Source organism: Pan paniscus, chromosome 1, assembly GCF_029289425.2.
Source record: "Pan paniscus chromosome 1, NHGRI_mPanPan1-v2.0_pri, whole genome shotgun sequence".
NCBI lineage: Eukaryota > Metazoa > Chordata > Mammalia > Primates > Hominidae > Pan > Pan paniscus.
In genome coordinates, this window is record NC_073249.2 from 59,509,129 (window position 1) to 59,535,648 (window position 26,520).

Here is a 26,520-nt window from a genome sequence, read left to right on the forward strand (position 1 = left end):
CATCTAAAACCATCTGATCCTTGACAAACCTGACAAAAACAAGAAATGGGGAAAGGATTCCATATTTAATAAATGGTGCTGGGAAAACTGGCTAGCCATATGTAGAAAGATGAAACTGGATCCCTTCCTTACACCTTATACAAAAATTAATTCAAGATGAACCGAAGACTTAAATGTTAGACCTAAAACCACAGAAACCCTAGAAGAAAACCTAGGCAATACCATTCAGGACATAGGCATGGGCAAGGACTTCATGACTAAAACACCAAAAGCAATGGCAACAAAAGCCAAAATACACAAATTAAACTAAAGAACTTCTGCAAGGCCAAAGAAACTACTATCGGACTAAACAGACAACCTACAGAATGGGAGAAAATTTTTGCAATCTACCCATCTGACAAAGGGCTAATATCCAGAATCCACAAAGAATTTAAACAAATTTGCAAGAAAAAAAGCAAACAACCCCATCAAAAAGTGGGCCAAGGATATGAACAGACACTTCTCAAAAGAAGACATTTATGCAGCCAACAGACACATGAAAAAATGCTCATCACCACTGGTCATCAGAGAAACGCAAATGAAAACCACATTGAGATACCATCTCATACCAGTTATAATGCCAATCATTAAAAAGTCAGGAAACAACAGATACTGGAGAGGATGTGGAGAAATAGGAATGCTTTTACACTGTTGATGGGAGTGTAAACTAGTTCAACCATTGTGAAAGACAGTGTGGTGATTGCTCAAGGATCCAGAACTAGAAATACCATTTGAGCCAGTGATCCCATTACTGGGTATATACCCAAAGAATTTTAAATCATGCTACTATAAGACACATCCACACGTGTGTTTATTGAGGCCCTATTCACAATAGCAAAGACTTGGAACCAACCCAAATGTCCATCAATGATAGACTGGATTAAGAAAATGTGGCACATATACAACATGGAATACTATGCAGCCATAAAAAAAGATGAGTTCATGTCCTTTGCAGGGACATGGATCCAGCTGGAAACCATCATTCTGAGCAAACTGTCACAAGGACAGAAAACCAAACACCGTATGTTCTCATAGGTGGTAATTGAACAATGAGAACACTTGGACAAAGGGCGGGGAACATCACACCCTGGGGTCTGTCATGGGGTGTGGGACAGGGGGAGGGATAGCATTAAGAGAAATACCTAATGTGAATGATGAGTTAATGGCTGCAGCAAACCAAGATGGCACATGTATACCTAAGTAACAAACCTGCATGTTGTGCACATGTACCCTAGCAGTTAAAGTATAATAATAATAATAATAATAATAATAATAATAAACTAGCATCTGAAAGTGCTATGCAACATAATGTTATCGAGCACTTATTTTATTACAGAAGTAGTTTATTCTCTCATCTCTCCAATCAGAGCTCAGTATAAGATAGGAGCTCAATAAATGCTAATTGAAATTAAATGAACCTAACTCAGCATGAGCAGAATTGATGATGTTGTGGCAAACGGAAACTGCAGCAATCCCAGTGTTCCAGATTGCTAAAATTAGTTAAGTGGTAACAACTTTAGCATGTATGCTGAAACAGCTTTGAAAAGTTTCACAGAAATCCCCAATAGGCCTTAATCTTTCTATATCCTCATATTTCTTCTGCTTCAGTGTAGTGGAGTAATAGCTCTTTCAATAAGCAGAAAGAAAACTCAATACTCTCTTTTGGAAATACCTTATTTTTAACAACACACAGTTGCTATCTATTTTTATAATAATTCTGTATATTCTACATCATGGTCTCCAGTGCATCAAGATCACAGCACAGCTAAACTAGGAAATCCCATCAGTGTAACTAATTGGTAAAGCTCTTTGGCAGAATCTCTCTCATTTTGAAATGCTCACAGAACTGAGCATGGAACACAGCAGCATGGTACATGCTGACACTCAACAAATATTTGTTGAATGCATTTTGGTGAATTTGTGAAATATCAGCTGCCAGTAATAAAGGTGCTTAGAAGGAAAAAAATATCTTTACAAACTATATACAAAGTGACTTTTGATTAAATCTGTGTTATAGTGTATCTGACAAATCTTTAGTAGAGAGACTTGTGTTCTCTCATCTATTGAATGAATAAGAACTCAATGTTTTCAAAATCATCTTTTTATTAATCATCAGTGTCTGAATAAAGAGAAAAACTGGATTAGTTTGCCTACATTTGATAAGATCTCTGGTAAATAAGGGAATTATTTGTTGGTTTTGAAATGTATGAGCATGGTTTATGAGCCATCTCTTTTTATGTTTTTTTGGTTGTCGTTGTTAAAGAGTATTGTTAAATATCATATTAAGTGAAATGCAAAAAACATCTTTGCATTCTACTCCTCCCATATTGTTCTGAAATTGATTTATCTACCTGTCAGTAGATGTTACACAGTCATTATTAGATATACATGCTTTTCCTCAATTTCTTTTATTGCATTCCTAGGCAGAGAGTTAAGTGTTTGACAAAAGTATCTCCTTGTTTCCCATTTCTCTACACAATTTGTACATACCCCTTGGTTCAGCATGGCATGTGATATCGGAAATAGGCCAAAGAGAAGAGAAATGAAGAGCTCTAATTCTAGAGCCACATGGCCCTAGTTTGGTGTCCCAATATCACTAAGTATTGATTGTGTCATTTTGCTCAATTAACTGTCATCTCTATGTATCAGTTTAATAATCTGTAAAAGAAAGATAATAATAGCACTTACATCATAAGGTTGTCAGGAAAATAGGGAGAGTTAATATTTTTAAGGTGCTTAGAACAGTACCTGGCACATATTAAGTGCTTTATAAATGTTATTTTTAAAAATTATGCTCATAGTTATAAGTACAAGTTCAAGCAAATACATAGGACTCAGGAATAAGCTCTAACACAGAAAAATAACTTGGTTAGGGAGTAGAAATTTCAAAATCCTCTTACCCTTTCCAAAAGAAACCAATTGCTAAAAAGGGAACCAAATTAAGGGTGTTTTACTTTTTAAAATTTTATTATTATTATTGTTGTTATTATTATTATTTATAGAGATGGGGTCTCAGTGTGTTTTCCAGCCTGGTCTCAAACTCCTGGCCTCAAGAGATCCTCTCATCTTCACCACCCAAATTGTTGGTATTACTTGTGTAAGCCACCATGCCAAGTTAAGGGCATATTCCTTATTAAAACCATGCTACAATACAAGAATCCTGTATTAAAACTTATCAAAATGTACTGAACCTGAGATACAGGCTAAGTTATCTAGTGAATTTATGTATTTCCACCCATAATCACTGGATGGTGGTTGGAAAAGAGGTTTGTAGAACATTCCAAGGTTCTGCTTCCCATATGTCAAGGGGAACATTGCGTATCACGCAAACACAGCCTTCATACTGTTCCAAGCTAAATTCTTACGATACTATCTTAAACCATACTACAGAGCTGCTCAGTACTTGGAGAGTCTCTTATTTCCTATTACATATAATGCTGACAGATAATGATCTCTATAAATGAATGATGCAATACCCCTGACCCCATCCTATTCAACCATTTCATCACTGATTTGACTAATGACATAAAGGACAGGCTTATCAAGTTGGTGGTAACTGGAAAGGAAGTGAATAGAGACCCAAAAGTACCACAGCAAGCTGGAGTAAAAATGAGTTTAAAAATATGACATGCCATTGACAAATATCAAGTTAAAAAAGACATCATATTTTCCCCCTTAACATTCTAAACATTTAATATATTATTTCTCCATCTTAAATTTGAACACTTTTTGCTCAGGGAATTAAATAAAACTTAGCTAGGTTTAAGAAATAATTAGTGATGTGATATATAATTCCAAATTTATTTTACGTCACTTCATAATGGATATTTTACCCATTATGCTGCTTAAGAGGAGCTCAAGTTTTAAGTGATCAAAACTCACTAGAGGATGTGCTTGGCATAGAATTTCTATTTCAGCTTCTGCTTTTCCCTCTAGGTGGATTGTAAAAGGTTGAGGTTAAATTACTTTTACATTTTAAAGTGCATTAACTTCATAACATTTCTGCCCTGAAATGCTACACTAATTTGATATTTGTCCTATATCCATTTTCTATCTAATTTAGACAGAAATCTGAGTTGACCTTAATTGTATTTTCTTTCCTTTTAAACTACAATCTTCTATTAGCAATTCTTGGACTCATAAATGGAAATTTTGTCATCTTAAAAATGATTTTTTCCTTTTAAATTTAGAGGTTTTGGTAAGAAATTTAATAATCCTGTCGACTATATAATATATATCATTAGTCTTTTGTGACTTGCATCAGTAGAAAAGTTTGGGGCCTGCTTTAACTAGGTGCATGAAAAATGTACTCTCACCTTCACGTAACTCAAAAATGGCTTAAACAATTCAGTTCAAATTCTCAAACGCGTTCACATTTGGTGTAGGTTAAAGTTTGAAAACCAAATGGAATCCTTTCCATTGAAAATGATGACGTAAAGCTGGAATTTATAAAATTATCATATTTTTGACATAATACATTACTATTTTTGCTTAAGTTAACACATTTTACTTTTCTTGATGCTTATAACAGAAATCAGTTGCTATTTTTTACATTTGAAAGATCTCTTAATTTTTTTGTTTTAATAAGATTAGTGAAAACATTTAATTGCTCTTACCTAAATTAATAATATTAGAAATTAAAGCAAAATGTATACATAGTAAGTGATCCTGTAATTGCTAGAAATAATAAAAATATTTAGTACTCCATATAAGGGTAAATGTGTCTGGAGGTCTACAATTTAACAAATTTATTTGCATATTTGGTGAAGGTTTATTCAGTGTCTGTGCTGTGCTTAGGGCTGCTGGGGAATAGGCTTACATAAATGAACGTGACATGATTTTTATTTGAGAACTAATAGGCTACTGCTGTTCTATTTAAGCTACAGCTGTGTGGCATGGTTTTCTCTAGTAGTCTTCCAGTACTCTCAGGGTTGCTACCAATGAAGTATTCTAATATTCTTGCAGTTGAACTGGAGTCCAAATGAGCAAATAAAGAAAAAAAAATAGCAACACATACTCTGAGGCATCCCACAAAAAGCAATATCTTTTAGAAAAATCACTATAAGCCTCTAAAGAAATATAGCTGATAGGGAAAATTCTTGAAAATTTGAGAACTATAGTCTCAAATAATTTGCTTTTGAGAATAATATATTATTTAATGGAGAATTGTTACAAATAAAAATGAACAGAAAGTCTGTCTCGTAACCATAAGATGAAAGGAAAGAAAAATATAAGAAAACTTAATTTAGGATGTAATATGCAATACAATATATAGAGGTGTTTGGGAATGTATGAGTGTGTGTGTGTGTGTTTGAATGTATATAAATATAGTCATAGAGTTCAAATCTCCATATAAACTCACAGACTCTGAATATATGTACTATGTTTTAAATAATAACAAATGTGACATAATGCAAAAAAATTGATATCCTAGTTTAGAATTATGCAATCAGAAAAAAAATAGACAAACATACAAAAGTCTTTTCCTGAAACATTTTTGAAAGGAGGGGAGAATAGAAATATAAAAATTCTGAAAGTACCCTGGGTAGGTGGAGAGTAGAGATAGGAGAATGAAAGAATGAAAAATTAAGACGATGGTATCTTAATGGGTAGGTGGCACATTATGGAATAGAGTTTTTTGGTGAAATATAATTTTCATATTATATCAGAGTAAGAATTTTCAATTATTAGCATTGGCAAAGGGGAGAAAATTATTAATGAAAGGCAGATGTGCAATTAGATTAAATTAAATTATAATAAAAAATAAATCACAACTTGACTAAATCAATACAATGAATTTAAAAAAAACAAAGGAAAATAAAAGCAAAGGTACTTTTTTGCCATTAAAAGTAATGGCAAAAACCGCAATTACATTTGCACGAATCTAATAGCAAGAGGTGACACAGATTTCCCACTAAAATAACTAAAATTATGGATTACAAATAAAAGAATTCTTCTGTGTATTCATAAGTTGATAGGAAGGATATTCTGAAACCAGAATAAAAAAGAAACCATGCAAAGAGGGGACACTGAGATCTCCATAGCATTTGCTGAATCAGATGGATTGAGCTACTTTTGTTTTATTCTCATGTGGCTCAAGGTACAAATGACAAAGTTCAAACTTTGCCCAAGATAGAGCGTCTAGGGGGTACCCATAAATGTAAGACCCCAACGGTCTGTGACCTTGAAATATATTGGAAATGTGTATTGGAAATGTAAGTAGGTAATTTATTTTTTAAAAATCCGTAGAATCATGTCACGCCAACATGGAATATCTTGGAGGAGATCATGTTAAGCAGGATGTCAGGCACAGAAAGGTAAATACTACATGCTTTCACTCACATGTGGGAGGAAAAGAAAAAAGGAATTCCTGAAAGTAGAGAGGTAGAGAGTAGAATTGTGGGTATTAGAGGGTGAGAAGTATGGGAAATATAGGGGAGAGTAGAAGATGGGGATAGATTTGTTAAGGGATACGAAGTTACAGCTAGATAGGATAGATGAGTTCTGGCATTCTGCAGCACTATAGGGTGAATATGCTTAACTATAATTTATTGTATATTTTCAAAAATCCAATAAGTACCAATATCTGTGAAATGCAATTCTTCTGTGCAGTTACTCATCCATCAGCATAGACAAAATGCACCATTTCTGATAGCTAGGAATACTGGCACATTGTTACCATAATGTTGACTAATGAAAAAATTACACTTTGGAGTCTGCTTCCTTTTTCTAAAACAAAAATGCATATTTGTAAAGATAAGTTCCTTCCCCAGGTATTGCAGGTAAATTATTTTAACGTTTATATCTGGGGAGAATACTCCTGAGGCTCAGGAGCTTCATACTTCTAGTTACACAGCTAGTAAGTGACAAACCTGAAAATATAAACCAGTTTTAAATCTATGGTGTGTTTTTTTCTGGTAACCGAATTGCTTCATGCTCTGTGCTAGAGAATTTAGCATAACAATAGGATTATGTATAATATGGTTATTTGTAACTTGAAATATATAATTTTTAAAAATTTTCAAGTTATTCTTCATAGCTTAAACTATATTTAATATGTCAGAACACAAAAAGGCAAGTGGAGAAGGTGCCTGAGTAATATAAAGAGACTTCATAATTTTCATTCTTTTAGATGTGCGAGATTCCTGTAATTTTTCATTTAGAAACTACTCAGGAACAAATCTACCTAGGTTGCTTATCTGGTTTCTTCACTGATAATAGATTTGTAACCAGTTTTAGAGAGTGATGAAAAGGGCTGCTGGTAGAAGGCACAACAGTTACATCAATAAGTAAAATTAAATTAATGTAGGAAAAGGAGGCAAGCCACATAAAACAGCTAAAATAACAGCTCCTACATTTCATCAGGTTTTGTTTAGTTCATGGCAGAAAGCCAAATTCTCAACATATTATCAAAAGTTTTTCCCTCAATAATATTAAGTAAATTAAATTTGAATGAATAGTAATTTTAGTTTGTAGTCTGTTCCATAGAAAAATGTAAAACACATAAATTGAAATATTTACCCAGTGAGGAATCATTTTTCTCCTTTTTGATTTTTTTTTTTTCTAACTTGGTGCATTTTAGTGTTAAGTGAGCTAACAATCACCTGGTTGTATGGTTAAAGACAACTTCTAGAGACCCAAAATTCATAGACCTGGGGTTTTATAACCATGAATGACCCCAGAGCAAATTGTTAGTGGATTGGCTGCAATCTAAGAAACCCTTGATGCCAATTAAAGCTTCATGAAGTCCCAGAGGTACCATGAAGGTACAAAGTTCCTCTGGGATTCTGGTCTCTAGAGGAAATAGTCAAGAAGGTAATGATGTAAGGAGATGAAGATATAGTGGAAAAGTTATAGAAAAAAGAGGAACACAAAAATTGCAGTTATATTTCACATTGGATTTTAAATTATTTTTAAAATGTTTTTCCAACAAATACATACTTTAAAAATCCCATTACTGGGTATATACCCAAGGATTATAAAACATGCTGCTATAAAGACACATGCACACGTATGTTTAGTGCAGCACTATTCACAATAGCAAAGACTTGGAACCAACCTAAATGTCGAACAATGATAGACTGGATTAAGAAAATGTGGCACATATACACCATGAAATACTATGCAGCCATAAAAAATGATGAGTTCATGTCCTTTGTAGGGACATGGATGAAGCTGGAAACCATCATTCTCAGCAAACTATCGCAAGGACAAAAAACCAAACGCCGCATGTTCTCACTCATAGGTGGGAACTGAACAATGAGAACACATGGACACAGGAAGGGGAACATCACACACTGGGGCCTGTTGTGGGGTGGGGGGAGGGGGGAGGGATAGCATTAGGAGATATACCTGATGTAAATGACGAGTTAATGGGTGCAGCACACCAACATGGCACATGTGTACGTATGTAACAAACTTGCACGTTGTGCACATGTACCCTAAAACTTAAAGTTTAATAAAAAAAAGAAAAAAAAATCACTAAACTTCTTGTCCTTTCCATTTTTGTTATTTTTAAGATAAATAGTTATCTTAACATAGCTGCTGATGTTTCAGTTAAAGAAAACTGGGGGAGTGGGCAGCACTGCATAATATGATTATAATATTGCAGAGAGTTTGGGCCAGTTTATTGTTTTTTTCCCCTGGCACTTAGAATTTTAATAATTATTTGTAATTCATGCACACTATATGTTTCTTCTTTCTCCTATATAATTAGATTTGTTCTTTTAATGTCATATTACTGCTGACTTTTACTGATAATAAGTTCCTAAAGAATTTGGATTTGTATTAACTTTTTTGTGAGCAAAGCCAATTTATTTTTCTGAAAAAAAAAAAAAGAAATGACAGAACAGTTTCTATAATGGCCAGTTAAAACAAGAAATCCACTTCTGTCTTTCTAATTATGCTTGAGTCTGTTGAGTTTTAGTGTGCTGCGCTTTATCAGTTCTCTCGGGTGCTTGTTTAATTGGGTGACAAATGCAAGAATATAACGGCCTCAGTATAAAACTTTAGCTAGTCTGTGCACAGGTATTAGTTGTCCTATTATTTAGGACAGAAGCTTTTGATATGCTTAAGGAATTCAGAAATATGTGATAATGCTGAAACTTCAAACGGCTATAATAAAAAGTTTTAAGTTTTTAATCATAAGCAATAAGATATGTTTAAATAAATATTTCAGAAGAGTAATATTAAATATGGAATTTCAGAGGAGAAATTGAAATTTTTTGATAGAAGTATTTACTCGAAAGAAAATAGTGGGCACTTTGAGATATGTTCTAATATACTATACTGGCTCCTACATTGAGTAGGAGAAAATTAAAAGTAATAATAAAGAAATAGTTGTATTAAATGTTAAACAACCAAAATGTGTGTATCTAACAAGGTTCCCTGCTTTAGTACCCTAGTATAGCAGAGAATCTTATGGAAAGACTGTTCGTCGGGATTTTGACAGTGACAGATTGCTTTGTGTGCACTGCTAGCTGTGATTAGCTGTCAATGCCCTGGATTCTGCTGCCATCGTCCTCCAGGATGGCGATAGGTGCTTTTACTTCATTCAGCACTTGACATTTGCACCTGAACATTTTTAGTTACTCTGTCAAAGAAAGCAAAACAGATAATTCAATTTCTAAGTTTTTGTATCATTTGGAGCATCAGCTTGCAGTTTGCTTGACTGAGACGCTAGGTGTGTATCAATCGAGCAGATTGGGTAGATGTAGAAATGTTTTGATAAATAAAATTATAGAGTAGGAAGTAGGAATTAATAAAGGGAGTAGTTCTGTTTAGTGTGACATTTTGCTTCCCAGTCTTGGCAACAGATATTTTTCTTGCAACTTTAGTGGGATTTGCACAATTATGAGTTAATCTATGCAAACAGTCCCTATCCATTTTGGCACCAGGAACTGGTTTCATGGAAGAAAATTGTTTCCGCGAACTTGGTGGAGGGAATGGTTTCAGGATGATTCAAGTTCGTTACATTAAGGTGCACTTTATTTCTATTAATATTACATTGTAATATGTAATGAAATAATTATACAATTCACTGTAATGTGGAGTTAGTGGGATCCCTGAGCTTGTTTTCCTGCCACTAGACAGTCCCATCTGGGGGTGATGAGAGACAGTGACAATTAAAGGCAATGAGATTGAAATGCATAGAACAAAGAATAAAGATTAAAAAGTAAAATCAGTCTTTAATGTTTTACTTCTTCAGATAGCTTTCATTTGTAAAATAAATATAATCAACACTGCTTTAGATTACACTTTTTAATGTAAAGAAACAGAAAATTACCCTGGCTCCTGAGTTCCCTGAAATATCATTTCTCTGGCCCAGGAAAAGTGGCATTCAGGCCAGACAGTGGCTGTAACAACTGAGGTCGCTGCCTAGTAACTCTCACCAGAGTGCAAGGGAAATGCCATAGCCCTGAACCAGGTTGCAAACTGTACCTATTGTTTGTAACTCCCTGTGGCAATAAAGCTTTACTTTTATTATTATTAATATTGAAAACCTCAGAAAACTCATTAGCCAAGGTAGAGTAAAAACATATCCCTTTAGATTTCCTGTAATGAAGTTCAAGTTTACCATTCATGTAACACCATCAGTTATAGCTGCCACAAATGTAGTTTTTATAAAAATGTCAGTTTTCTAAATGTATATTCATGCAATTAGGAAAGTAATGAAAGCTTTTTTATGGCTACATGTATTTTTTATAGTTGCTGTGATTTTAAGCTCTGTGTTATCTAAAAAAAAGTCAAAATAACATCTGTAGGAGTGAGTTTACAGACTTGGCATCTCCAAGACCAATCAAGTGCCACACATTTAATTTCCATGGCAACCATGGTTTAAGCACAAAGGGGTCCTGATGTTATTTGGCAACTTTGTCCTAACTAAATTGTGTCCAGTTTTGCTTATTCCATATCACACTAAATCAATAATTTAAGAACCTGAGAAAACTTCTGTTGTCTAGTCACTGTGTAGTTTTATATTTTAATGTGTACTCAAAGAATTAGCATAGTCTCTCTCAATAGGTTTACATGGGGATAGTTGTGGGTGGTATGCTTGTGTATTATTTTGATAGAGGATAATTTATAGGCTATGAAGAAGTAGACCAATCATTGTAGTCGTGCCTGGCCTCATGGTAACAAACACAAGTGAAAACTGCACTGAAGCAATTGCTCTTCAAGAAGACATACTCAATTTTGTCCCTAGAGTGCTTTGTTTTTTGTATTATTCTCACGTAACCTTCAGTTTACTTCAAATAAATATATTTTGCTCTACATTTTTTTCCTATGGTTAAATTTTATAATTCACAGATATTCTGCATATATTTTATGGATATACATGATATTGTTTGCAATCATACTTTCGATCCTTATGTTTCAAGTATCACTATTTCTCCTGTAAAAGGCAAATAAAAAAACCAAACACTACCTTTTAAAAATGCAGTTCTATAAACTTCTAATATTTTTTAAAAATTGGCTTATTAAAATTATGAGGAATAAAATTAGAGAATATAGTTGTCAGCTTCAGGTAATTTGCATAGATGCATAATTCAACAGTGGTATAAGTTCCCTTGCACTGAATGTGTTTATCCATGTTTGTGCTTTTTATGTGAAGATGTGAGTCATCCTGGATGGATAATATATCATACACTATTTTAAACTGTATCTATATGTTTGGAGAAGGCCCAAGAAAATATTGACAATGTTAAATATATTTTAAGTCACTATATTAATTATGTATAACACACTAAGTATAATGCTTACTTTTGTGTTGAGATGCAAGAAAATTTTGCATTGATATTTTTTTTATTTGAGGACATGTAGCATTTTTATGTGAATTTTCAGTTTTCCCACAAAATGTACTGTAAATACTAAAACAATTTTGAAAATTAAGAAACATTTTGCTACTGAAATGTTTATTCTGAGATGAACATTTTGTTTTTAATGCATCTTATAATTAATAATATGTTTGAAAATTCATTTTTTACCAAAAATAAGCTCAGAAATATTTCAACTGGGTAAAAAAGTGGGACTACATTGAATTACAGTCTGATATTAAGTGCTTAATAGAATGTTGAAATAAGACTTAATGACTATCAGAGGAAAAATATTAAATGGTAAAATTACCTTTAAACTCAATATTAACATTTGAAAAAAATATTATAAGGCACTATCTTCAGTTGAGAAATGAAGGGAAAATATATATATTCTTATTTTTTAGTATCAAAATTTTATAAAGCATTTTGTTAGTTTAATAGATTTAGCAATATGTAATTTTAAAAGATCTTATATATGTGGTGACAGAAAAGATTGTACTGTTTTAGGAAATAATAGAAACTAATCAACACTTGTATTTTACTCTTCACAATCCTAGTGGGAAGTAATATAAGAATATGCAGGATGTTATATTTCAAAGCATTAATAAATTAATACTTAGAATAAAAGTTAATTCATTTGGCCTTCAATCAAAGTCATATTAACCAGTACATTCATAGCAATATTTTTTGTTCATGAATGACCCAATATACTACACCATTGTAATTGACTTCTACATCAATCTAGACCAATTAAATTGTGTTTTATTGTAACTTTATTGCCAGAGAGAGAGAGAGAGAGAGAATTAATTACATTGATTAAGCTAAGCAAAGTTTCCAAAACTTGTTAACTATAAAGTTTGGAAAGCCAGTGTGTTGTTTAGAATGGGTATTTGATTTATGAGTTAGGAGGTCTAAGTCCCAGTTCTAGCTCTCATTTCATACAAATGATCCTGAAGTAGCTTGATAACATCCCTGGCTCCAGATACAGCATCTCTTTTATATAATGAGATGGTGAGACTAGATGATTTCAAACTTCTGATAGCTTAAAAAATTTAGATATATTGTCTCTTCTACATTGTCTTCAAGAGGTTCCCAAAAAATTCAATAACTTTTCTTTTGTAATAAATATTTCTAACTAAAATTAAAATATTTATCCACCAATTTAATCCAAACATTTATAATTTCTACCATGTGCCCAGTACTGTGTATAATTATGCATAGAGAGTTTATAGTTAATTAAAGGAGATAATAGAAATAAATTATTACCCTGCAATTTTATGATGGGCATAATAAAACATAATGGAAACTTTGGGGTAAAATAAAATAAATTTAAGATATTTTTATATTTCTGAGAATACCTTGAGGGTGGGGTGTTTTTGTTTTTGTTTTTGTTTTGAGACAGAGTTTCACTCTTATTGCCCAGGATGGAGTGCAATAGAGCGATCTCAGCTCACTGCAATCTCCGCCTCCCAGGTTCAAGCAATTCTCCTGCCTCAGCCTCCAGAGTAGCTGGGATTACAGGCACCCACCACCACGCCCGGCTAATTTTTTGTATTTTTAGTAGAGACAGAGTTTCACCTTGTTGATCAGGCTGGTCTCAAACTCCTGACTGCAGATGATACACCCCTCCTCGGCCTCCCAAAGTGCTGGGATTACATGCTTGAGCAATCGCACCCAACCCCCTTGAGAGTTTTAATACCCTAATTCTTCATATATCTACTCCTCAGATAATTTTTAACTCTGGGGAAACAGTGCTTTTGCTTTTGTTTAAACAACTGTTTGAAACAAACTGTTTTAAAAGAAATTTTGCTTTAAAATTTTTTTGCAAGTAGACCTATGGGGTCTTTTTCTGATACCCTTATATTCACTAGGATTTGTGTTTTGAATATAAACTATATAAATTTAACAAACTTTTATCTCATTAAATATAATGATTTATTTGAAATACTCTAAAAAATATTTCTATAGGCAAAGGAAACCTGCATAGTAATTATAATAATAAGAATTGCATATTTAAAATAACTTGTTTATTTATTCATCCTTTTTATTGCTATTTAGATGTGAACTTACAAGAAAAAACTATTTTTTTCATTCTAGGTAAATATATGGTTTGGAATAGTGCATACTTAAAAATGAAATATGGATATTAACCTGTTAGTTCCTAGTCAAGAGTTAATTTATCATCTATATATCTTCAATGATAGAACAGTAGTAATTGTAGCCTTGAAATAAAAAAAATGACATACTCTAAGATGATTTAAAATAGATTGTGTTGGATTTTAAAATAAACTCATATTAGTAATTGAAAAAAGTAGTTTGTTTTTCATAATCTTTCAGTGTCAGATTTCAGCATTTTCTTTTTGCGAAACTATATTAGAATAATTATACATTTGAAAGGATATATGTGTGAAAATCCAAATTTGCATTTTAGTACATATGCATGGATGATTGATAAAAACAGGTAAGTAGATAGATGCCTAGATATCCATACATATGTAAATATAGATATAGATGATGTGGTACCTTCCTTGATATAATTCACAAGGAAAATTAATATTAACCAATTATTGTTAACAAATGTTAGTAACATATAACATTTATACAGCGAAGTACATAAAGTGTTCAAATTTGAAAACATTTCAGCAACTATGTCCTAGATTAAAAAATAGGATATTTCTGGAACATAAGTATTTATCCTAATGCCCTCTTACCTCATTTCTATATCGAAAGGGTAACCACCATCCTGTATTCTAACACTAGAAGTTTATTTTACCTAATTTTGAGCTTTATATTAGGCAAAGATTAGGCAAAATAAACTTCTAGTGTTAGAATATTGAAACATTTATGTATTGTTCCTTCAACATTATATTTGTGAGATTTGTTCAGTTCGGTATTCTGTGGACAGAATACATAAAAATTTATTCTTACTGTAGCACAGTATTCATATCTTCTATGTACTTCCACATTGTATTACTGATTGCCACTTGATATGGTTTGGCTCTGTGTCTTCACCCAAATCTCATCTCAAAATGTAATGCCCACATGATGAGGGAGGGATCTGGTAGGAGATGATTGGATCGTGGGTGTGGTTTACCCCAAACTGTTCTCGTGATAGTAAGTTCTCAGGAGAGTTCATGGTTTTAAAATGTGGCACTTCCTCGCTCTCTTTCACCTGCCACCATGTAAGACATGTCTTGCTTCCCTTCACCTTCTACCTTCGGCCATGATTTTAAATGTCTGAGGTCTCCCCAGCCACGTGGAACTGCAAGTCAATTAAACTTACTTCCTTTATAAATTACCTAGTCTCTGGTAGCATCTTTATACCAGTATGAAAATGGACTAACACACTAATGTAATATCCTTCTGTTTGGGGTTACTAAGAATAGTTGATACCAACCTCATTGCAAGTGCCTTTTGTACACACATGTTCACATTTTTGTTGGCTGTGTATCTAGCTCATATAATGTGCCTATGTCTACTTATGTAGATACTTTCAAAGAATTTTCTAAAGTGATTGTACGAGTTTACACTCCCAGCAGCAGCATATGAGAATTCCAGTTTCTCCACTGTATTATCACCACTTGGCATTGTCTGGCTTTGTATGCTTATAAGACTTTCTGGTGAATGGATAGTAGTTTCTCACTATGTTTTAACTTCCAGCTCATTGATAATAAAGTTGAAAACTATTTCAAAATTACTGGATGTTTAGATATCTTTTTTGTCAAGTGAGTTTTCAGTGTTGCTCTTGCCGTATTATTGTTAGTTTGTAGAATTTATTTATATATTCTATATATGAGCCGTTTGCTGTATATATGAATTGCAACGATGTTAACCAATATTTTTAAAAAACAAAGAGATTATGCAGTGAATAAATTTTTAATACTAATTATATAAGATTAAATCTTCATTTCTATTTTAATAATAAGTATCAATTCTTATATTAAATGTTAAGATATCAGAAATTGAATATGAGCCAAATATAGTTATTGTTCTCTAGTATAGTTTCTACCTTCTCAACCCAAAGTTTTTTGAATGATTAAAAAATAGAAACATTTATTTCTGGAAAAGGAGGCAATTGAAGTGGACAGTATAATAGAGTATATCTAAGGTAAACAGGGGCAAAATGTGTAAAAGTAAATAACTGGTATAGCAGTTTGTTAGGATGCAGGTATCAGTAACAAATTTCACTACTCCCCCACCTCAACTCCTGATATTTCAGATGTGGTTTTCTTGTTACAATATAGGATGGGCAAAATCCCCTCTTAAATATTAACATTCATTTTGTAGTTGTCCAGATGAGATGTAGGTCTCTAGAAGAGAAAATTGATTTCAGATGGAAAGTCTTAGATTATGCCTGTTTGGGCATAACTCTATTGTAAAAGAGCTAATTGTACTTATCAGTATTCCAGTGTTTTATGTTCATAATTGATGGCTGATAAAATTACTCAGAAGTTACTTTGATATAACCTAATGTAACTAGGAAACAAATAAAATAATTAATGAGAAATACACTGTGAAAAGGTAAAGGCCATGATATTTGTGTGCTGCGAATAAAGAATAGTCTTGAAGTGCAATTACTCCTAGTCTCAACCATTTTCATGTCTGGCAAAAGGATAGGGGAAACATATAAAAGTAGAAAAAATGGCAATTGCTCCTCTGGCAAAGTATTTTATTTCATTGCTTAAATTTCCATCATGGGAATTTGTTACTTTTATTATTAAAAATGATAGGTTGGAACAAACAAGTAAACTGCTATTCTGTGTTTTGGCACAGTTAGCATCTCTGTAGTAAATTTATTTTTATTTTCTTTACATTTTTATTTATTTTATTATTATTTTAAAGAATTAAATAAGTATGGGCACATTTACTAATGCTGACATTAGTAAGGAATATGGAGTCCTTAAATGGAATACAATTGAAAGATAAATTTATTTCATATAATGTGTGAGAGTTTGTAAAATTTTATATTAAACCAGACAGTGATCAGTGAATTCAGTTGTGAAGAATAGAGAACAAAATAAAATTATAAGTATGATATGCTAAACTTATATCATTGTATATTGTGAATAATGAGAAAGTAAAGCAATATATAAGGACAGAGATATTCAAATATTCTCAAAATGTATGTCTATTATTTAATTTTCTTACATGAATTGACAACAACAGAGTAGGTGAATATAAGAGACTCTTTGTAATGGGATAATATTATTTACCTTCTTTTAAGGATGAAGTGTTAGAGGAGTTTGCCTTCCCTTTTCCAAGATCACTATGTCAATGAGTATGAGCTTAATGCCAATTTTACTTAGAAAACTTTCTAAAAAAGGCAGGCGTGTGTGTGTTTATATTCATGTGATATGTGTTGGTTGGCACGTGATAGAATAATATGAAAATTTAAATTATCTTAAACCCTAAGTATTCTCTTTGATGCTTTTATTATTCCCTTTGCCCTTAGGCTGTCACTAATTTATATTTAAATATTAATTATACATACACATATCATATCAACACTATAAATTATTTCTCTAAACAAAGTAAGGTCTATTCAGTATCATCAGTGGGGAATAGTAGGTGGAGAATAATTAAAAGTTGTTGGGGTGTTAAGGAAAAAGTAATTCTTTGCCCATGATAAACCACACTGTCAACTCTGGCTATGTACACATAGTCAATCTTGGTTACCATCAAGGAGTTATCATTTAGAAAATATAATACAGTTGTCATGACACAAATTAAACACGCACTCAATGCATTTGAGTTAATGTGTCTGTATCCATCATTGATTATCGCCTCTAAGTTGATGACTTCCAAATTAGTAGTCCCGTCATTGACATAACTTCTAAGACATAAAACTGTGTTGCCACTCCTACTAAATATTTTCGTCAAAGAGAGTCAACATGTTCAAAACTGAGCTCCTTTAAATATCCTCCACAATGAGCTTCTTAACTTCATATTTTGAATGTTATCACTAATACTGGAAACCTCAGTGGCCTTTCTCTCTATCAATAAACACTTTCAGTGTTTCATAATGTTGTCATTTCATAACCTTGTTATGTCTTGTTTTTTACAATGGAACTTCTTCAGATAAAGTTTATTGTACCTATTTACTTTAGGCTTTCATCATCTCCATGATGGCCTTAATGTCTTTCCTGCTCCATACTATGAAGTTTCTTCTTATGTTTCCTCCTCCTCTTTCTCTTAATCAATACCCCTCGGCTGATGCAAGAACTTAATATGCTCTGTGGATATGTGAGTGAACAAAATAGATAAAAACTCCCGCATTTTTAGAATGTGGAGCTCTCATTCTAGTGAGAGGTGTCAACAGTAATCATAACAAATGAGTAAATTGTACAGCATTTTATAAGCTGATATCTACTGTGAAAAAGGTAGAACAATGTAAGAAAGAAAAAAAATGTTGGAAGAGTTTGAAGTATTCACTTTAAGTAGGTTAGTCCAAGTAGTCCCAAGAGAATGAAATTTGAGCAAAAATTTGAAGGAAGTGAAGGATTCGCTAGAAAATAGTTTGAGGAAGAACGTCCCAGGTACTAGAACAACAAGTCAAATACCCCAAGGCATCAGAATGTCAAGTATGTTTGAGATACAACAAGACAGAATAAATAAGAGAAGAGACGGATTTAGGGAGGTAACATGGAGCTGGGTAATATGGTGTCTTCCTGGTCCTATAACAGGCTCTAAGTCACACCCTAAGTAAGAATGGGAAACCATTAAATGACTGTAAACATTGGAATGAAGTTATCTAAATTGTGTTTTGCAAAGACCAGTCTGGTTATTAATAAAGAATATCTTATTGAAGATTCTGACAATACTGCTCTGCTTTAAATAGTTTTAAATCTTCAGGATTAAATCTTCAAGATACATTTTCAGCCTCATAAAATTCATTAAATTTAGTCTCCTCATCTCCTAATACTATCCATCCCAAGACATCCATGAAAAAATCAGTCCACATATGAGATTACATATTTAAGTACTAAATCTGTGTGCTGCAAACCAAAATTGCATGGAAGTGGTAAAATAACACAGGTAGAAATCATCAAGGGATACTTTGTGTAAATGTTTGAACATGAGCTTAATTTTGAGGATAGATAAAACTGATTAGTCAAAGTTGAGAAAGGAGAAGTTTCTAATCCAAGTGGGGTGGGAGTGGAGGATGTTGTATAAGCAAAGGCATAGAATGAATGTCAAACTGAACAGGGAGATACTGGCGTATTGGAAAGAACTGGACCAGATGGAAGGCAAACAGAGAGTTTAGAATTTCATGCCAACATAAAAATGGGAAAAATATAGATTTTTAAGTAAAAGAAAATAATAAAATCAGTTTTGAGAGAGTAGCCTGGCAGATGGCTCTGATTTATTGAGTAAAAACAAACACAAACAATTCTCATATAAGTCAGAACTCGCTGTCTTCCATAAGGAGTGGGCCTTTTTTATATCTTGGGTGAAATCAGTGACTTTATGAGTTATGCTTTTGAACAAAGATGGCATGCATTATTTTCCTGGGATACTTATGCCCAACCAAAGGAAAGAAAATGAATTAAAGACAAAGGGAGTTACTGCTTTCCGCTATGTTTAGGTGTGTGTATTGCTGGTGTGTATGAGATCCTGGACCTTTCAGTGATATTTACTGTCAAACGTATAATATTAGTGTGTGACAACTACAATGAACCAAAAGGACATTGTAAAGTCTGATTTAGATAATAAAGTTGATGTTTTGTTTGCCAGGTAACAGAAACACGGACTGGTCCTCTTGGCTGCAGTAACTATGACAACCTAGATTCTGTCAGTTCCGTTCTGGTTCAGAGTCCTGAGAATAAGATTCAGTTGCAAGGTATGTAGGTAAAATTTCATTAATTCTCTACAAGCCTGAATAGCAATTATCCAGTCGTGATTTCTTTTCCATTTTTTAAAGTAAACTGCATATACATACAGGCTATTAAAAACTCTCATTAAAGGCTAATTTCATAATTTAACTGATACAAGAAAATATGAAATTCTAGACCATATGAATAAAATATCAAAATTTTCTTTTCTTCTCAAATTAACTAAGCTATAGCAATTGAAAATCTGTCCTAATAATATTTTTCTTACGTATAGTAATCATTGTGTCATTATGTAGCAGTTTGTTCATATGCTTGCCTGAGCTTTGACTTTTTACTTGAAGATTCTTGTGAAAGTTGTAACCATATTTATGCATGGTATAAAATGAACTGTTGACATTTTATATATAACCTAATGTGGCAGTCAAGACTGTATTTTTCTTCTGGTAAATAGAAATGTACTTAAGGATATATTAACAAAATATTTATATTCATATGATTTCCATTTTAAAGATAGATTTTATAAAAATAATTTGCTATTTTCTATTACTACATATTTTAGATATTCAATAAAGAGTATTTTATTCACAAGAACTTTAAAAAATACAATAATTATGCATACATGCTCATTCTTATAGGCAGGAACAGGTTATGAATACACATGTTTAAACACTACTAGTTGAACAAGTTCAGAAAAGTCTTTGTGATGACACTTTCTGTCAAAATTAAGTTGACTGATCAAAGAGGTAATTTTGAGTTGTTATTCTCTAGTATGTCTTTTTGAATTGCATAACTTAGAGCTGAATATTTACATTATTCAGTTTTACATAAAAATGCTTAAAAGTTTCAGAAATGCTACCATTTTTTCCCTTAACTTTGCAATCTTGAAAAATGTATCAGTGTCCCCACGTGGTGGCTTATGCCTGCAATCCTAGCCCTTTGGGAGGCTGAGGCAGGAAGATCAGTTGAAGCCAGGAGTTCAAGACCAGCCTGGGCAACATAGTGAGACCTAAAAAAGAAAAATATTAGCTGGGCGCTGGTGTTGCAGGCCTGCAGTCCCAGCTACTCGGGAGGCTGAGGCAGGAGGATTGCTGCACCTAAGAGTTCAAGGTTGCAGTGAGCTATGACCACACCACTGCACTCCACTGTCACTCCAGCCTGGACATCGCTGTCCACGCCACACATCACTGTCCACGTGACACTGCACATCATGTTACTCCAGCTTGGGTGACAGTGAGACCCTGTCTCTAAAAAATTAAAAACAAATAATTAATTAAAAGAAAAATGTAATAGCATTGAATTGTTTAAATTTATCCTAAATAGTGAATGAATGCCTTTTATTTTGAGTTGTATTAAAAGTACAAAGTTCTTAAATACTTTAACAATTTAAATGTTATCCAATTTATCAATATCAATTATAGATTTACATTTATTAAAACATTTTCTCTAATTGAAATAAAAATGTTGTCCACCAGTGTTTCTTGCAATTCTCTACTGCTTACTCCTTTTTAATGTATGGATTAACCTTCCATCAGAATATGAATTGCAATAAAAATGACAGCACGTTTATACCAATTTGTATGACTACTTCAATCAGTTTATTATAAAAATTATTTACTAACAAGATTTATTGATTTGTGTCTGAATTACTGTGTTCAGTTTTCAAAATATTAAATTATTTTTAAAATCCTTCAGTCCCCTATCTCTCTGGAAAAATAATTAACACAAGGAATAAATGAAGCAACATTTCTCTTTTGTATAATTATTTCTATTCTCTTCAACTAATGTGAGTAACTTAGAAACCTCCATCTCTTTCACTTTTTTTCTGTTTTCCATGTCTATATTTTTACTTGTCTATTACAACTTTATACACCTATCGGTACAAAGTCCTTTCTGAAAATACTATTAGGAAGTCAATTTCAAGACCCTCAATATTTCATGTACTCTTTCTTAAATTTAATTGGTATTTACAATCCAAGTATAATGTTGACTCACTTTTAAACCTCTCCTTTTGTACTACCCCTCATCTACCTTATAAACTAATGGGAACAATTTGTTAATTCTGGATCAATGTTAACATGGTGCATTCCTTTGAAGGGTATAGATATTTCTGGGTCACTGTATGTGGCAATTGAAAACACTGGAATCACTGAAGAATATTTTACTAAGGTAACAACAGAGATCTTCATGTCTTTTGGGGTTAGCTAGTTAGATATTTGGTCTGATAAATGGATGGATATAGGTATAGATGATAGATAAATAGATATAGATAGTTGCTTGTGTGTTGTGTTTTCTTTCTAAGTACAAGGTGAAGTTTTAGAATCAGAGTGTTTGGCCCATTTTGGAATCTTCTGAATTTAGATATATTATTGAGAGAATCCTGAAATTATCACAGTTTTTTAATAAAGAACTTCTGAAACTCTCCTCTTTCAGTAGAAAAAGAAAAATTGTTCCTGAAGTGGAACTGTATCTAAGCAAAGCAAATAAAGCACCAGTAATTGTTGAAGTCAACTGGATTAGACAACTAATTCAGAACAGAACTCTACAATTTAACCATTGGTATATGAATCAGTATTTTAAAAAATAAGAGATATAAAAGATGGACTTTGAGATCTCGTTTTGCTGATAAGATTACAGAGCAGGCATTTTTCAAAAATTAAAAGAGCCATAGCTACAACTTCAATTTATTGATGAAAATACATTTAAGGTAGATAATAAAAAGTAGTTATAAGAAAATATTGGCAAATTCATATTGAAATAATACTTTAATTTTTTTCAATGCCTTATGAGTATAACACATCAAACAAGGTGCCTCTGAGTGGAAGTATAACCAGAATAATTAAAAGTCATTTATTAAGTTTTGGTAATAATTTTTTGGTAAAATTGGCAGACCTTGAGAAAATGAATAATTTAAAGGACCGAATTACAAGCACTTTTCCATATTAGTTAGTTCCCAATATTTTATTTAAATGAATTTGACACAGGACTAGGCTATTTTAAGGTGGATGATTAAATGTAATATTTAATGATGGTTCGTAAGTGTTTTGGCTTATAATAAAAATTGAATGATGCCGCTTCAAAAAACTATTTTTGTTCCTGTTTATTAATTTATTGAAACACATGTTCTCAGTGCTTACATACTTAAAAATGAAGACGGATAATAATTTATGCTGAAGGAAGGGTCACTCTAGCCAAAAAAAGTCCTATTTAGTCCTTCAAGCCATGTGTTTTCAAAAAGCTGATTATATTTGCTTTAAAAAAAATTTCTTCATACTTATAATAAGTGTACTTCTATTGAATTGCATATTACATATGATAGTTATAATTTGTCAGAAATATTTTTAAAATTTTTAGTATCAAGAAATCATATATAGCATACATTATACTATATGATATTTCATATTTAAATGTTCAGTAAATATATGTATACATATTTACATTTCAAGCTATTTACTTTTATAGAAGATAAGTATGACTATGATTAAGAAAACACATTGATTACTAAAATATATTATATTTGAATAAAAATATTTAGGGATAGTAGAATGAAATAATGACTTGGAGGAAAGAGATGTGTGTGTGCCTGTGTGTGTGTGAGTGTTTGAAGAATTTTATTTCAGGAACAATTCTTTTTCCACTTGAGAAGATGTATGAAAAAGAAGGTCATTACTAAAAAACTCATAATTCACACAAACTTATATATCTATACACTCACTATACATACATATATACTTTTTTTATATTTGTATATCTTGTTCAAATTTTATTTTTAAAAGATGTATTAGTTACCAAATCAACAGGAATTTTATTTCATTTGTACATATATAGAAGCAGAGTAATATTTTTATTGTAAAATATACATATTAATAATACCACAGTTTACCAGCTTTGGGCCTCTTTTATGTATAATGAAAATTTTAAACAGGAGCTTACTCATGTCCAAAGTAGTGCTTATGTTTTCAAAACTATTTAAGGTAGTTCATGAGCAAAATAGCATTGAAGAACATTGACCAGCTGGTCATTTTTACTTAGCTATTTGTCTTGCCATAACATATGGTGATATGCTGCAAATTAATTTACAATTTTTTATGTTCCTCATCAATTTTCTAATATTATTTTATATTTGTTTAACAAATATCATTTATTTCCTTTCTTTCCTCTCATTCTGTGTTATATTTAAATGTGATTTAGGCCTTTCCATCATAACACAAATCTTTTATGCTATTTTCTGTATTTTATATCTTTTTGCCCTTTTATTCCTTTTAAATGTATTATTCTGCAATATTTCAGTTCCCTAATTATCTCTTAAATGTCTATGCTGCTGTTAAAGCTATCCATTGGTTCTTAATTTCAAATTATGCATTTTTATTTGTAAAATAGCCACTTGATTTTTCTTTATAATTTCTAGTTCCTTGCCATATTGTCTGTTTTGTTATTAAATTTTTGATCATGTGATTGAAATTAATTTATCGTTCTTGTCTGACACCCTCTATACCATCCCTTGTCTTTTTATATGTTCATCATATTTTATTGAATTCTGTTTTGAGTGAAAATTTATAAAAATATTTTAAAATTATTGATGGTGCATTTTCCTTCAGAGAAGATTTAGTTTCAATGCTATTTTAATTAATTTTGAAATATGCCAGTTGGAACTATACTTCAGATCTGGTGAAAGCTAGTGGTTTCTTTATGTGTGTGTGTGTGTGTGTTTTGTTTTGTTTTTCTTTACTCTGGGTATGTAGCTCATCTAGTAACTAAATCCTGAGGAAGTTACTATCTCTGTCATGGTTAGCATAAATGTCAATTTGTACTTTGTTCTGGGCAGAACTCTAATGGAAAAGATATGCCCAACATATTAGTCTGTTCTTATGCTGGTAATAAAGACATACTTGAGACTGGGCAATTTCTAAAGAGAATAGGTTTAATTTACTCCAGTTCCACATGGCCGAGGATGCCTCACAATCATGACAGAGGCAAGGAGGAGCAAAGTCACATCTTATATGGGGGCAGACAAGAGAGAGTTTGTGCAGGGGAGGTCCCATTTATAAAACCATCACATCTTCTGAGACTTATTCACTATCATGAGAAAACCTTCCTCCATGATTCTATTACCTCCCACTGGGTCCCTCCCACGACACGTGGGGATTATTACAGTTCAAAGTGAGATTTTGTGGGGGACACAGAGCCAAACCATATAACCCAATATTGGGCTCACTGTGCCTGTAGGATTACCTTATTTCCAGGTTAACCCCAGAAATTCTCACTTCATTTTTGTCCTTGTTATCTCTTCAGATTATTTTTAATACTTTACCTAGATTTCCTAGTTGGTTCCATGAGAAGGTGGGTTGAAAACAAACTAGTCCTTTCACACCGGAAACATTCATATTTTACTCTATGGTTCTCAGCTTGTAGCAGTTGCCCTCACATCCTGGCTTTTACAGGAAGCACATAGGCTCAAAACTAAGCTTTGTTAAGCATTGTTCCAGCACCAGGTAGACCTGGTCTAAATATAGTGTTGTCAGTATTCCTGCTTTTCTGTTTCTGTACATAGCAGAAAAAAAAGAAAATTCCGTGGCCAGCCCTGAACCACTCCGAGTTGTTTGTCAGAGCAAGCCAAGCTATCTCTCTAGGAACCAACTAGTTCTTACTGGTGGTCTGGTTATAAAATTCAAGTGTTTTGAGCGCTGCGACCCTAAACCTCTTTTCTCAAAACTCTTTAATTTTATAATGGTTTTACAGAATGTGAGTTTCCTTCTTTTAGCAGTGTATGTATGTATCATCATAGCAGGAGTTTTTGTGTTTCTAAAGCGGAACTCACCATTTCTTGCCACCAATCATTCCTCCCCAAATTACTTCTCCTGCCTTCTCTATTTCTCCAAAAGCACTACCGTCTTACAGATTCAACGTTGTAATGCAATGATGTGCTTTATGACTATGAAAATGGTACGCGAGTTCTTTGTTTTTTGTGTGTGAAATTAAGATTAAAATGGATAAGTAGTTTACAAGTATCTAGTCCACACTCAATTACTGTTACCTTAGGTCTTTTAATAAATATATACTGATTCCTGAGTTCCTTGAGCAAAGACTCTGAATTATTCAAATTGTTTTTAGCACTTTAAGTTTTCAGAAAAAAAATCACTAGGTGTATCTGAAATGTGCAGTAATTTGGTAAACCACAGGACTAGACGATTAAGAAAATTTCTGAATGTATCATTTTATGCCTCTAAGTATTTTAACACTTTTTACTTGCCTTAGATCAAATACAGTACTATCTAGCAGATTCTCACTATTCCTCTGTTACCTTAATTTCTTTCCCTAGTGTGGATATTTTCAGTCTTCTTAAAGATCTTAAATCTAATCTTAAAAATTAGTCAACTCTAATATATTTCTTTACCTTCTACTTCCAAATGGGTACCACTCTTAGTATCCCACATGGTAAAATTAATTTAAATCTAAATGAATTAATTCTATATTCCCTGATATAGGAATCCCAACAACATGACTCCTCATTTATGTGTGTAAGCACCCCTTTCATTGTATTCTTATAGCCCATGTGCAATGAAACCATATTACTACTTTCATTTCCAAAATATATTAATATATAACCCAGCTTTTTATCTGTGTGTGATGCTGTTAATGTATCACTCTTCAGCACAGTCACTCAATATTGAAAACTATACATCTGTCAAATAATGTTCAATGCCTAACATTTTAATAAAAAGTTTTTTTACTTTTGTGAACTTAATATAATTGTTTAGCCAATTAATTATATTTGTTGAATCACATGTATCTTATATAGTTGCATCTTTTATTTTTCTTAAATATACTGCAAATATCTC

General features: G+C 32.3%; 1 protein-coding gene across 4 annotated transcripts in view; it reads left to right on the top strand.

Annotated features, from left to right (window-relative positions):
• BRINP3 (BMP/retinoic acid inducible neural specific 3) overlaps window positions 1-26,520 on the top strand; it is a 385,674-nt gene that overhangs the window by 227,362 nt on the left and 131,792 nt on the right. For all 4 annotated transcript variants that reach the window (XM_003820588.7, XM_008974031.6, XM_008974030.5 and 1 more), the window contains one exon: window positions 19,587-19,692. In XM_003820588.7, the coding sequence (XP_003820636.1) occupies window positions 19,587-19,692 (106 nt within the window). The remainder of the gene's footprint in view (window positions 1-19,586; window positions 19,693-26,520) is intronic.